The sequence below is a fragment of the Pelobates fuscus genome, chromosome 4, assembly GCF_036172605.1.
Source record: "Pelobates fuscus isolate aPelFus1 chromosome 4, aPelFus1.pri, whole genome shotgun sequence".
Classification (NCBI taxonomy): domain Eukaryota; kingdom Metazoa; phylum Chordata; class Amphibia; order Anura; family Pelobatidae; genus Pelobates; species Pelobates fuscus.
The window spans coordinates 63117511-63130682 of NC_086320.1; the positions used below are offsets into that span (position 1 = coordinate 63117511).

General features: G+C 39.9%; 1 protein-coding gene across 2 annotated transcripts in view; it reads left to right on the plus strand.

Annotated features, from left to right (window-relative positions):
- Positions 1–1023: 1023 nt before the first annotated feature.
- Positions 1024–13172, plus strand: part of VIRMA (vir like m6A methyltransferase associated) — a 36503-nt gene continuing 24354 nt past the window's right edge. The window contains exons 1-8 of one of the 2 annotated variants that reach the window (XM_063451242.1): positions 1024–1122; positions 2894–3009; positions 5304–5390; positions 5474–5522; positions 6335–6509; positions 8170–8298; positions 12592–12885; positions 13105–13161. In XM_063451242.1, the coding sequence (XP_063307312.1) occupies positions 1060–1122; positions 2894–3009; positions 5304–5390; positions 5474–5522; positions 6335–6509; positions 8170–8298; positions 12592–12885; positions 13105–13161 (970 nt within the window). In that variant the 5' untranslated portion in view covers positions 1024–1059. The remainder of the gene's footprint in view (positions 1123–2893; positions 3010–5303; positions 5391–5473; positions 5523–6334; positions 6510–8169; positions 8299–12591; positions 12886–13104; positions 13162–13172) is intronic. The other variant, XM_063451241.1, reaches the window with a different exon arrangement.

Consider the following 13172-nt stretch of genomic DNA (forward strand, 5'->3'; position numbering starts at 1 on the left):
GATGGAGATATCATTACCCAGGAGAGTACGGAGATATAACCTGGGATAGGATGGAGATATCATTACCCAGGAGAGTACAGAGATATAACCTGGGATAGGATAAAGATATCATTACCTAGGAGAGTACGGAGATATAACCTGGGATAGGATGGAGATATCATTACCCAGGAGAGTACGGAGATATAACCTGGGATAGGATGGAGATATCATTACCCAGGAGAGTATGGAGATATAACCTGGGATAGGATGGAGATATCATTACCCAGGAGAGTACGGAGATATAACCTGGGATAGGATGGAGATATCATTACCTAGGAGAGTACGGAGATATAACCTGGGATAGGATGGAGATATCATTACCCAGGAGAGTACGGAGATATAACCTGGGATAGGATGGAGATATCATTACCCAGGAGAGTATGGAGATATAACCTGGGATAGGATGGATATATCATTACCCAGGAGAGTACGGAGATATAACCTGGGATAGGATGGAGATATCATTACCCAGGAGAGTACGGAGATATAACCTGGGATAGGATGGAGATATCATTACCCAGGAGAGTACGGAGATATAAACTGGGATAGGATGGAGATATCATTACCCAGGAGAGTACGGAGATATAACCTGGGATAGGATGGATATATCATTACCCAGGAGAGTACGAAGATATAACCTGGGATAGGATGGAGATATCATATCCCAGGACAGTGTGATTATGCAGAAACAACCTAGTACAGTAATCTGGACAGTATTCAGCTGTAATCTGAGCAGTTTGTGGAGATACCATAAACATGACATTATGCAGATATATAATCTGGACAGTGAGCATATACCATATATATAAAATCCAGTACATAACTGTGCACCCAGGATGAATGCAGTGAGATTATATTCCTGACTGTATGAAATGTCAATGAACCCGCTAGGACCCACTCCAGCTAGGAACACATTGTGCTCAGCTCCTGGGGGAACGATTAACCGAGCGCACCGCAGCCTGGGAAGTGGAACACTCCTGGCGGAAGCCCCGCCTCCCAGCTTGTCCGCCCTTACCTAACATGGCGGGGGATTCTGCAATGGAGCTGCTGTTCCTGGACACTTTTAAACACCAGAACACGGAGGTAAGTGAGACAATGGTGACTTACAGGCTGAGCTAGGCAGGTGTATGGGGCGGGGATCCTGGGGAGTTTGAGCAGAGGGAGAATAGGTGTTTATTTATTTATCCTGGGATATGGTGACACTGAGGCCTACCCAGCACTGCCTGTGTGTTAACCCAGCACTGCCTGTGTGTTAACCCAGCACTGCCTGTGTGTTAACCCAGCACTGCCTGTGTGTTAACCCAGCACTGCCTGTGTGTTAACCCAGCACTGCCTGTGTGTTAACCCAGCACTGCCTGTGTGTTAACCCAGCACTGCCTGTGTGTTAACCCAGCACTGCCTGTGTGTTAACCCAGCACTGCCTGTGTGTTAACCCAGCACTGCCTGTGTGTTAACCCAGCACTGCCTGTAAGGGCAAGGAGCAGCATGTGAGTCCCCAGAGCTGTAACGTGAAATAAAATCAAGATCTGTGTCTCTGGAAGAGCTATGGCACCTTTACACCCAACATGTTTATAAACTACATGTCCCATGATGCTCAGCAAACCTTTGGGCCATCACTGATTTGGGGTGATTTATAATTGTGACAGTTAACCCTTGGCTATTCAGGTGGAGGGAGCCCTGTTTCCTATTTTACATCATGGGCACTACTGCTGCACAATTGCAAACTGTCACAAGCCACCACTAGCATGTAATGGATAATGTAACCCATTACTCCAGCCACCAATGCTTCATGTGAGCTAAATAATGTCCAAAATCAAATTTTAATTCTTACTATTAAATGTCATTGTATAGCTCTGCAAAATGTGTTTTAAAATAATTACAATATGTTTACAAGCTGACTGTCTGAAGACTGTGCTTATTTAGGGTTTTGTCGCTTATCTCTGACTGCAAACCTGTGAGTGCCACAATCCATTTAAAAAAATAATAATAATAAAAAATTAACTTGCTTTATACGAAAATGGAAGGTATGTGGTAAAATTGCCAGTGTTATTCAATACAATATAAAATACATAATAAAATAAAAGTTGTTAGTCATTATAATCTCTTCTCTGCACTGTTTAGTGGATACACCTTCAGCAGGCAAACTTGTCCCACACCTGGAAGAGGCTTTTATCTCCGAAATTTCTGCAACTATATTTATGGCATATCTATAAAGTGACAGTCCATTAATGATCCATAATTTGTACAGGAACGTTTGTCCGGTTATTGTGCTTTTTTTTTTTTTTTTAAATAACAATAAATTGTAAACAGTATTTAGCATTTTGTATTAAATACTTGCTTCATTTATTACAGAGGGTGAATAGAGCAACTTTTTGTAAAGGGCTTTATTCACTACATTGAAGAAAATTGAGAGTGTTGAATATTTCAGGTCAAATTAGAAGTGCTGGAATTATTTATCTCCTCAAATTAGCTGTTTTAGATTCACTTCAGTTCCCCACAATTCTTGATTTGGTGTATAAATATAACAGCAATGCATAGAAGTAAAATAGTTGCATCTACAATATCAGAATTTCACTAGTAGTTAGCTTGTTTTGATTTATATTTTTTTTCTTTGCCAAAATTGCATGTATACATGTAGTTACATAAATTTGTCATGGTCACATGGTTCTCTTTCCTACCTAGTTTGCGTTCATTTATTAAATCATAAATTGTCAAAAATCAACTGGGGGATGCATATTTAAGTCCACATATAATTAAATTTGAAAAATTCTCAAATCAAATATATTTTATTTATTTTATGCTATGCACTGCTATATTGTTTTTATATATCACCTATATGTTTCTTATTTTGTAGCACGGTAGCAATGTGGATGTTGTTCGATTTCCACGTGTTGTATACATCAATGAAGTCCGTGTCATCCCACCAGGAGTCAGAGCACATAGCAGCTTACCAGACAGCAGGGCATATGGGTGAGTTCTATATTTAAAAATTATGCCTGGACAAATATATAATTTCTTCTTTAATTATCCTTTGTTTTTTCCTTCCTTAACAGATTCAGTTCTTTTTGTTGTTGTTGTGTTGTTTTTTTTTTTATTTATTTTTTAAATTAAAATAATTGTCATTGGAATGTAAAGTAAAACTTTACAAAGTGATTTTGTTGATCATGGTAAAGCAATTAAGCAATTTAAAGGGGCACTATAGACACCCAGACCACTTCAGCTCATTGAAGTGGTCTGGGTGCAATGTCCCATCACCTTTAACCCTGAGCAAGTAATTATTGCAGTTTCTGAGAAACTGCAATAATTACCTCTCAGGGTTAACTCCACCTCTAGTGGCTGTGTACTAGACAGCCACTAGAGGGACCTCCGGGTGGGTAGGAGACTAAAAGTTGCTTAACTGACGCTGGACGTCCTCACGCTGTGCATGAGGACATCCAGCATCAATCGAATCCCTATAGGAAAGCATTGTGGGCGGAGGCTGACCCAGCGCCGAGGGACATTGGTGCTGGATTCAGGTAAGTGACTGAGGGGGTTTTAACCACTTCAGTGCCAAAGCAGGGGGCTACTGTAGGAACCTATAGTGCCAGGAAAATGGCTTTTGTTTTCCTGGCACTATAGTATCCCTTTAATGGAAGAAAAAAAAATAGGTTAACTGTTTGCAGGATATTTATTGGATATTATTATTACAATCCTGAATCCTGTGTCATCAGGATCTACATCATCAGGAAGCTGAGAGACCTCATGCTGGGAACTAATCAGTTTAAAGGGACATTCTGGATCCCTAAAGCACTTTAGCTTGCAGAAATATTTTGTGTGTGAAGTGTGTGCCCTCTTTGTTTTTTGTTTTTTTTCACAAAAAGTGCAGATTTCAAGAGACATTGGCATTTTTATAAACTGACCTTGTTACAACCCCTTCTTTTCAAGCAGACAACAGCTCCTGTTACTTCGTGGTTTGTTTAGCTAAGTGGAGGTAAACCCAAGAGGCAGGCAATTGATCAGAGCACCTGTCATGCAAAGATTTCTGATAGAGCTGCATTACGAAGTCTGTTATTGGACAGCCACAGAAACTCTGGGCTGGGGAGACGAGATCTGCAGTATTTGCAAGATGTGTTTTGATGTACCCACAATGGGGAAAAAAAATGATAATTAATGCACGCATGTTATCATGTGGGCTATATCTACTAAACAGTGATTTTATTTTTTGGAGGGGGGGCAGTGGAGTGTCCCTTTAACTGTAGTGCATTCTGGTTCTTATAAGTTGTCCTCACTGCATGTAGCATTCTCTTTTTGTTTTTCTCAACACCCTTCACTAAAAGCTTCAAATATTATTTCATCTAGCTTGCTTAGAGGAAGTATTGGCACAACATCAGTGTTGTTTTTAATTGAACAAATTATTCTATCTGAGGATCATAAGAGAAATAGATTGCAACAGCTACAATTGTGCCTTCAGTCAACTGTATTCATTTTACTCAATATTCTTGTAAAATGGATTTCTTTACAATGCATTGTTTGACAAATCATAATGTGCAATTGTATTTTCATACTTTGCTTTGAGCCATTAGTTAGTTTTTAATAGCAGTCCTAAATGATGCAGATAACAGGTTATAAATATATATAATATATGTTTTGACAGCTATGCTAAACAATTAATGTCTCTACACCCTACACCTCTAATTGTTACTGCTGGCTCACTTTTCTTTTTTTAAATTCTTTATTTAGTTGTTGTTGTGTTTTTTTTTAAGACTTGAGCATGAGGTGCCTTTATGGCTTTTTGCAGTTACAATAAAATTGAAGTATTGTTACAGGGTAATGCAGTAACCTGAGATAAAATAAACAGAAAATAACAGAGGTTTGTAAAAGTAGCTATCTATTCGTTTTTTGCTATGCACATATTGTCCGTATTTGACGGGGTTATTGTGTACATTGTTGTGTTTGTTACATATATACGTATTTTTGGGTTGTATAAGTATGTAGAGGGCCGTTACATATGGTGGAGTAGAATAGCAGTGATAAGCATGTCACACGCATGTTTTCTGCCCATGTTTTTAGAGGGCAGTGATACATGTAGTGTGGTTGCTGGCTCACTTTTGACTGTTTTATAAGGATATCTATGGATTCATGTCTTTTGTAGGTCCTAAATGAAACTTTTTTTTTTTTTTTTTTAATTTATATTTCTAGAAGCTACACACAATTATTAACTCCAAGCTCAGCACACAAATCATCCTACACCATATATTTTTGACCATCCATTTTGTGTTTTGCAGAGAGACCTCACCGCACACATTTCATTTGGATTTGTTCTTCAATAATGTCAGCAAGCCAAGTGCGACTGTGTTTGACAGGCTCGGGAGGTGAGTTGCACTAAAATAGGTAAAAATCAATCTCTATTAAGTATATATGTGTTAACTGCCTCTTTGTGTTTCTTTATCAACAGTCTGGACTATGACGAAGGCAGTGCTATCATATTCAGACCAAATGCAAAGGTAACTGAGGCTGCTGCTCTGGGTGTTCTATTATAAAAAATTAGGTCATCTATTGTGCTCAAATAATATATAATGTTGTTATTGAATAGTTAAACTGGTATTGCTTGCATTTGTAAGAATTATTTCCAATGCCAACTTCACAGAACGTGCCTTTTTAGCTGTCCGAAATATAAAGATTTAATCAGTATGTTACCTTGTGACATGTGTAGTCGGCAACAATGACATTTTGCATTTATTTCTTTTTTTTAAAAAAAAATTGTGTGGGTTTCTCGTCCTATTCAGTCTCTTGTTTGTACCTATTGAACATTAGTTTCTGAAATTCCAATTCCTAGTATTAGTGTTACGCACGTGGTAAGACTTGATATCTATTTTATTAATAGTGAATGTATTTCTTTCTTGCACTATATGAAGGTAAATTTAGATTTTGAAACATAAGTTAGAAGAAAGCTGAGACTCTAGTAATAACAGAAGCAATATAATCTATACTCAGTCTTTGAATACATTTTGGTGTTTGTGTTCCATTATTTACGGTCTGCCGTCAGCCTTCATTCATCCTCTTTCATGTTTATAAAAAAAAAATGTTCTTGCTTGTAAATATTGAATTACTCTTCTTGATATTGTCAGAATATTTCCCCACAATATTCATAAACCTTTTAAAATACTCTATGTGATGCAAACTTGATTTGCAGTGTTTGTTCAGATACCCATACAGTTATGGTGAAAATATATTAATGTTAAATTACTTGTCTAGTTGTAAATCGTTTGCAGTAAGTAGCATGTTTTTTTTTGTTCAAATCGTGTTTCTGTGTCAGGTTAATACAGATGGCCTAGTGCTTAAGGGGTGGTATAACTGCCTTACGCTAGCTATCTATGGGTCCGTAGACAGAGTTGTCATAAGCCATGACCGGGATTCTCCTCCACCGCCCCCACCCCCACCGCCTCCTCCTCAACTTCAGCAGCTAGTCATGAAAAGAAACCCAAAGCATGGTTAGTATGTTTGTTGATTTAAATGTGGAGTCGGAGGTGGGTACTTACTGTAATTTAATTATCTTGTTTTCACTTTACAAACTGCCTCTAACAGTGTTGGATATTTCCTTTTACAGTTTAAAGAAGTAAATTGTCTTTATTTTTTTTTAAATTTATTTTTTTAGAATTGCATTGTTTTTACTTGTATTTGATTTGTATATTTGTGTCTCTCCAACCTGTATCACAACCCTTGTTTCCCAAAATATAAATGAACTCCAGTCCAGAATGAAACCCCTATTTTACATGTAATATAGCAAAAATGCATCACAAATCAAAATATGGGTATTCATAAATATCTGCGTTTGGTGCCCATTCGTGCCCATTTTACAGCTCCTCGAGTAGGTTTTCATTAGACTAGAAATTGACTAAAAAGCTTCGTAGTGATCCTGGTGTTAACATGACTTTCTAGTGAAGCACTGTTCAGATAGGATTCTTTTCAGCACTTTCCGACTCACACGTTTATGATTACACAGAATAAGTCTGTCTGATCAAGGCAAAGGAAGCAGTGGATCTACCTCTTATTTTACAGAGTTATTTATACTTAATCTGATTGTTGTATTTTTCTCTTTGTGAGAGCCCATAGAATATCTCTGGTTGGCACAGCTAAAAGTGATGATGTTATATACAGCCATACTATTGAAACAGAAATAGAAATGCTCCTGGTGGGGAGAAGGAGCAAAGTTATTGATTATTAATGAAGTAAAATTCATACTATTAAAACCATTCTGCCTCACTAATTGCAATGTTTAAGTTCCATTAAAAAGGCATTGCTAATGAAAGGGTGACCGTTCAGCATTGAGATGTGAATTGAGTGATGCTGCCCTCAGCTGTGTGGGAATACATACTCTTTATCCTAAACGATGTAGACTGCAATTTTCATCTGGAAATACAATGCTAGTTAAAGGGACACTATTGCCACCAAAACAAGTTTTAGCTTAATGAAGACGTTTTGGTGTATAGATCATGTCCCTCCAGTCTCGCTGCTCAATTCTCTGCCATTTAGGAGTTAAATCACTTTGTTTAAATCACTAGCAGCACTAGTCACACCTTCCTGCATGGGGCTTGCACAGCCTTCCTAAACACTTTCTGTAAAGTCATCTAATTTTTATACTTCCTTTATTGCTAATTCTGTTTAATTTGGAATTTCTTATCTCCTGCTCTGTTAAAATCTTGCTAGACCCTGTAGGAGCCTCATTCATGTGATTAAAGTTCAATTTACAGAGCAGGAGATAAAAACTTTTAGAGTTAGTTAGCATCTGATTGAAAATGAAACCATTTTGTTTTCATGCAGGCTGTGTCAATCACAGCCAGGGGAGGTGTGGCTAGGACTGCATAAACATAAGCAAAACTGATTTAACTCCTGAATGGCAGAGAATTGATCAGTGAGACTGCAGGGGCATGCTCTATTCACCAATACTGCTTCATTAAGCTAAAGTTGTTTTAATGACTATAGTGTCCCTTTAAGCATTTGCTTGCCATTTGGATAGCATAATGTATAGATGAAGTGATATTGTCTGTAAGGTGACACCATGTAGTATTTGCATGACAGGTGTACTGTAAAGGCCAGCTTGGATACATTATTATCTGACTGGATTACCTTTATTTTACTCCTTTTTTCCAGTTGAAGAAGACAAAGAAGATCAATTCAATGGTAGTCCACCTAGGCCTCAGCCACGGGGGCCTCGCACTCCCCCCGGGCCGCCGCCACCTGATGACGATGATGATGATGACGAGCCTATGCCAGTTTCAGGTGTTTTTCACTATAATTACACATGTGATCAAGTAATTCCTTAACATCAAACTCTTGTACAATTGTTTGTAGATGGTTGTAACGCCTCGACATGTTTAAATAGGCTTTTTTTTAATATTGGTTTTAGAGCATGCTGACGTGCTACATAATATCCCTGCTCCGTCTGTGACTTTGTGGTGGGAAAAAGTACAGTACAGTGAGTGGACTCATCTGACAGCATCATTTATTTACTCAATGAAATGTGTAAATATTTTTATTTTTTTAAATTCTTTATTTTTGAAGCGCATTGTCAATTACATCGTAAGGTTATGACATTTAACTGGTTACATGAGTCGACACAAAGACATAATGGGAAAGATGATATGTTGCGCTTTTTTTTTTTTTTTTTGATGCATGTGAAATAAACAGGCTTGTCAGATAAGTCGGCATGGTGTCTAAACATGAGTTATGCAAGACAAGGTAGCATTGACATAGGTTAACGTAATAGATTAGCATAATAGCTTTAACAGAAGATGCTTATAGTTAGTTGTTTGACCTGCATTGATTTAAGTAGGCATGCTGGTATTCATACAAGACTGACCTGCTAGGCTATGCAGGACCGACATAGGTAAGCATAGTTACTCGTTAACTTGCATTTACATAGTATGGTTTAACCACCTAGGGGCAGTGGAGCACTGGGCCTGCCTGTCAACTGTACTTAATATCTTTTTTTTTTTTTTTTTGGGAATACAGTGCACATTTTTATATTATGACATAAATATCAGGAGTTAGTCGTTGCATGAATAAGCTGTTTTGGGTGTGCTAAGATCTCAGTAGGTGAGGTTAAGCTAAGTCATACTGCGATAATACAAACAAAGATGGGAAAACTGGTTTAACTGTGAGTTATACTATGTATAATGCATACACTAAACTGACTATCTCTCCCTGAATAACTATGCCTTGATGCTGGTCTGGCTTTCTGGGTCAATTCTAACATAGCATTGCAGTCCTGTAAATTAATAATGGCAGTTCTTCATAAGGCAACACAGGTGATGCATACATCATAGGAACGAGAGGTGGGGAGCAAGAGAAATAGAAAACAGTAAGCTTATGGGGCTTTTGCACTGGTCGCTGTTCCCTATTTCGGCAGGTCAAAGCAAGACCGGGTACCAGGGAGGTCAGAAACACCAGGGCTATCCGGAGTGCAGGTAAATGTGCAACGAGAGTCCACCATTTGTAAGCCAAGCTGGGAGTGGATCGGTGTTGGTCAGGCAGTCCTCTTTAGCCAATTCCCACTCTGTAAGGTGGCCGCTGGGTTTTCCGAAGAAGTGTCCACAGGGGTGGGTAAGGGTGATGTGGGAGCTGTAATGGGAGTCCTGCCGGATATGGGTCGGGCACACAGGTCACCCAGTTCTGGGTCGGATCTGTGACCGACTTCGTGAGGCTGCATGCTCGGGCCCCCTGTCTTGAGGCTATATCTCTGTGAGAAACTTGGCAGCTGGAACTCTTGTTGCCACCTCTCCGCCTCTGTTGGGCAGGTATCTTGGGGGCTGCGGACTTGCCTGGAGTGGAGCGTCTCTTCCCTCCCTGTGTGGCTCGATACTTTCGCTCCGTCTGCCGGTGCAGTGGTACTTTTCCCATGTTCACATGGGGACGACTCGGCTTGCCTTTTTTTTGTGGCGGTTTGCCGGGTGTGCGTGCAGCTTTTCGTATAAGCGGTGCCAGAATCGGGCAAACGCAGCTTCCACGCGCTGCATTATGTCACTGTGAGTCTCCCCTGCGGGTATACTGTTTAGTTCGCCTAATGTGGATGCCGCTGCCATTTTGGTTGCACCATGTGCTCGGCTGCGGTGTGCCAAGCTGTGGTGTCAGCCCGTGATTGCCCCTCATGTCGCTTGGTGCAGACTGAGATGACCCCCATCGGTCCAGAGGGGGGGGGGGGGGGGGGGGGAGGAGATGTCAGCCCGGGGAGCGGCCGCCTCCCCGAAGCTCGATCTCCGGCAGGCCTCAGGGCTTGTTGTCGGGTCCCTGGGGGGGTTACAGGCTTGTGTTTTGTGTCGGGTGAGTCCCCCGGGTGTCCCCTTCATGATGGCTTCCTTCCAGTGGGCGATTGTGCCGTTTTTGTTGGGGTTTTACCCCTAGAAGAGTAGATTAGAGCGGGAGCTGAGGTTCAGCACAACCGCTCAGTCTGGATGCCAGGCTCCGCCCCCCAAATGTGTAAATATTTTAGTTGTCATTTATATATTTATTTTTCTCCTCATGTTTTGAAACCGTTTGTTCAGCAAGAATCTGGTTCAAATGGACAGTCAAATCACCAAATCTATTACATATTAATGTAGTGCTTTTGGTACATGGATGCTGTCCCTTTACTCAGACAATGTAAAACATCTCCATTTCTGAAAAACTGCAGTGTTTACATTAGTCTGAGAGTACTCTTAGTGACTGGAAAGCCACTAAAGGCAGATTCTCCTTAAGACCTTCAACTTTTGAAGGCTTTCATATTCAGCATAATCACTCTCAGCATGAAGATGCGGTATGCAATTATGCATAGAGAAGCGTTGGATTCACTGCTACTCTATGAAAAGCATTAGAATCTCACAGAGGGCAGAGTGGCAACTTATGGTAATGGTGTGGATTTTTTTCCTCTTTCTTCTTACGAGGGGCCTGTATCTAAGGAACACTAGGGATACTCTAGAAAATAAACGCATCTTTTTAATGTTACAGTGTTCCTTTAAGCATGTTGTCTGAATGCAATCATACGGATTCTCTTTTATGAAAAAAAAATATTTGTATTATCTGCATACATTTTTGAAGTAACTCCTGTACATCCTCGTTCACTGTCACACAGTATGCACAGTGTTTAGCAGTCTTGTTTGCAATGTCTGCAGTCATAGCAATTCTGCGTGTGTAAAAAACTGATTTGCTCTTTTTGATCTGTACGGTTATAGCCAGTGGTTAGCCAGTAGGCACAGTTAAAGGGACATTATAGGCACAATTAAAAGTTGTCTCATGTCTTATTTAAGTCCATTAGGGTGCCTGGAGTCCTCTGGCTCCTTCCTATTGTTCAATGTTCTGAAATGCTTTGACTTTGCATGAGGTTCTCTTGGTTTCATTCACCCTGTCCCCCTCTGCTGCTTTGGCTGATGCTTACACATTGACCTGAGCAGCACTGATCAGCTAAACACTCCCAGCCTATTGCTACCACCTGTCACTTGTATGGATTTGTATTGCTTATGTGGACTTTCCCTTTGTCTTAAAGGGACACTCTACTGCTCAAATACAATAAATGAGAAATCACTATTTAGTAGATATACTCCATTATGCATATTTTTTATTTTTATATATTGAGGGAATATCTGAAACCAACTTGCAAGAGCTGCATGTCTCTTGCAAGCTCACCCCCCACCCACCACCTTCTTCCACAACCCAGACTTTCTGTGGTTGTCCAATCACAGGCTTCCCAATGCAGCACAATGAGAAGTCTTTGCAAGGCAGGTGCTCTAGAGAATGGTCTAGAGAATGCCCCTTAAGTTTAGCTCAAGTGTAAACCACAAGGAAGTATCAGGGCCAGTTGTCTGACAGCTAAGTGGGTGTAACAATGTTTGTTTATAAAGGTGTCTATTTAAATCTGCACTTGTTGTAAAATGAACAGCTTTTGTAAAATGATAAAAGAGCAAGCTAAAGGGCTTAACTTGTGCCAAGAGATCCTTTTAACCATGCAGCCAGGGCCCTCATTCAGTGTATGTAAAGTGTACGAAAACCGTTTAATGACAAACAATGAGACTGTATCAGTTGTCTCCAGGCACCATAACATCTTTAGTTAGTTGAAGTGATTATGGTGCCTAGAGTATCTTTTTAAGACTCCAAACATGTATGCAAATATTATGAAAACTGCATTGATGTACACTGTGAGAGTTCAGGCACAGGGTCCTTGCACCAAAGCCACTACAGTAAGCTGAAGCAGCTACGGTGCTTCGAATGTTCCTTTAACAATTTATAGCACAATCTGTCTGCTCCACTTATTTACTGGGGTACACAAATGGTCAAACACCCCTAACGTAGGGTTATTTCTCTATTCTCTAACATTTACCTGCAGCATGTCTAGTGCATATTTATATTTATCCCACTCTTTGTATATTTTTAATTGTACTCTTTAAAAATAGCAAATTACATCACCTGTAAATCATTTTATCTGCCTGAAATTTTTGAAGCACATTACAATTTGAATTACAGTTTAGGACAGATAAATTAACACATGCTTTTGATTACAAACTCTAGTTCTGTAAGTAATATTTTTTGTAACTGTTCTGTTAGGTGGTGATAAGGAAGATGATGGAGAACAGAGAGAAGGCTACTTTGAACCCATATCTCCTGATCGAGTGTCCATTCGCCCTGAAGGCACCTACTCTGATGAAGATGATGTTGACGATGACGAAGATGATGATGGTCAAGATGACGTCGATGAAGATGATGATGATGAAGACGACGACAATGATGACCTTAATGCAGAGGAAGAAGAAGAGGATGAAGAAGATGAAGATGGGCAGACTGAGGACAGTATAGCTGATGAAGATGATGAAGACGAGGGAGACGATGAGGAAATTGAAGGTAATTAGTGACATCTTTTCATCACTGTGAGAAAATACTTGTATCTACCATCAATCTTTGTCTGTCAACTCCATCCCCACTGCTGTAAATGTGTAATTATCATGATATTGGAGCCATGCTACTGGTATCTGAGGCATCCTTATCAGTGGCTGCCATGTGCAGAGGCCACGTACTGCCGCTTATTTGCAGACTTTTTTTTTTCTCCCTCGTTGGTGATAGATTCCCCTAAAATGCAAAAGAGGCCACTCCTTCAAGTGCCTGCTGTGAAAATGTATGGTGAGTTATGT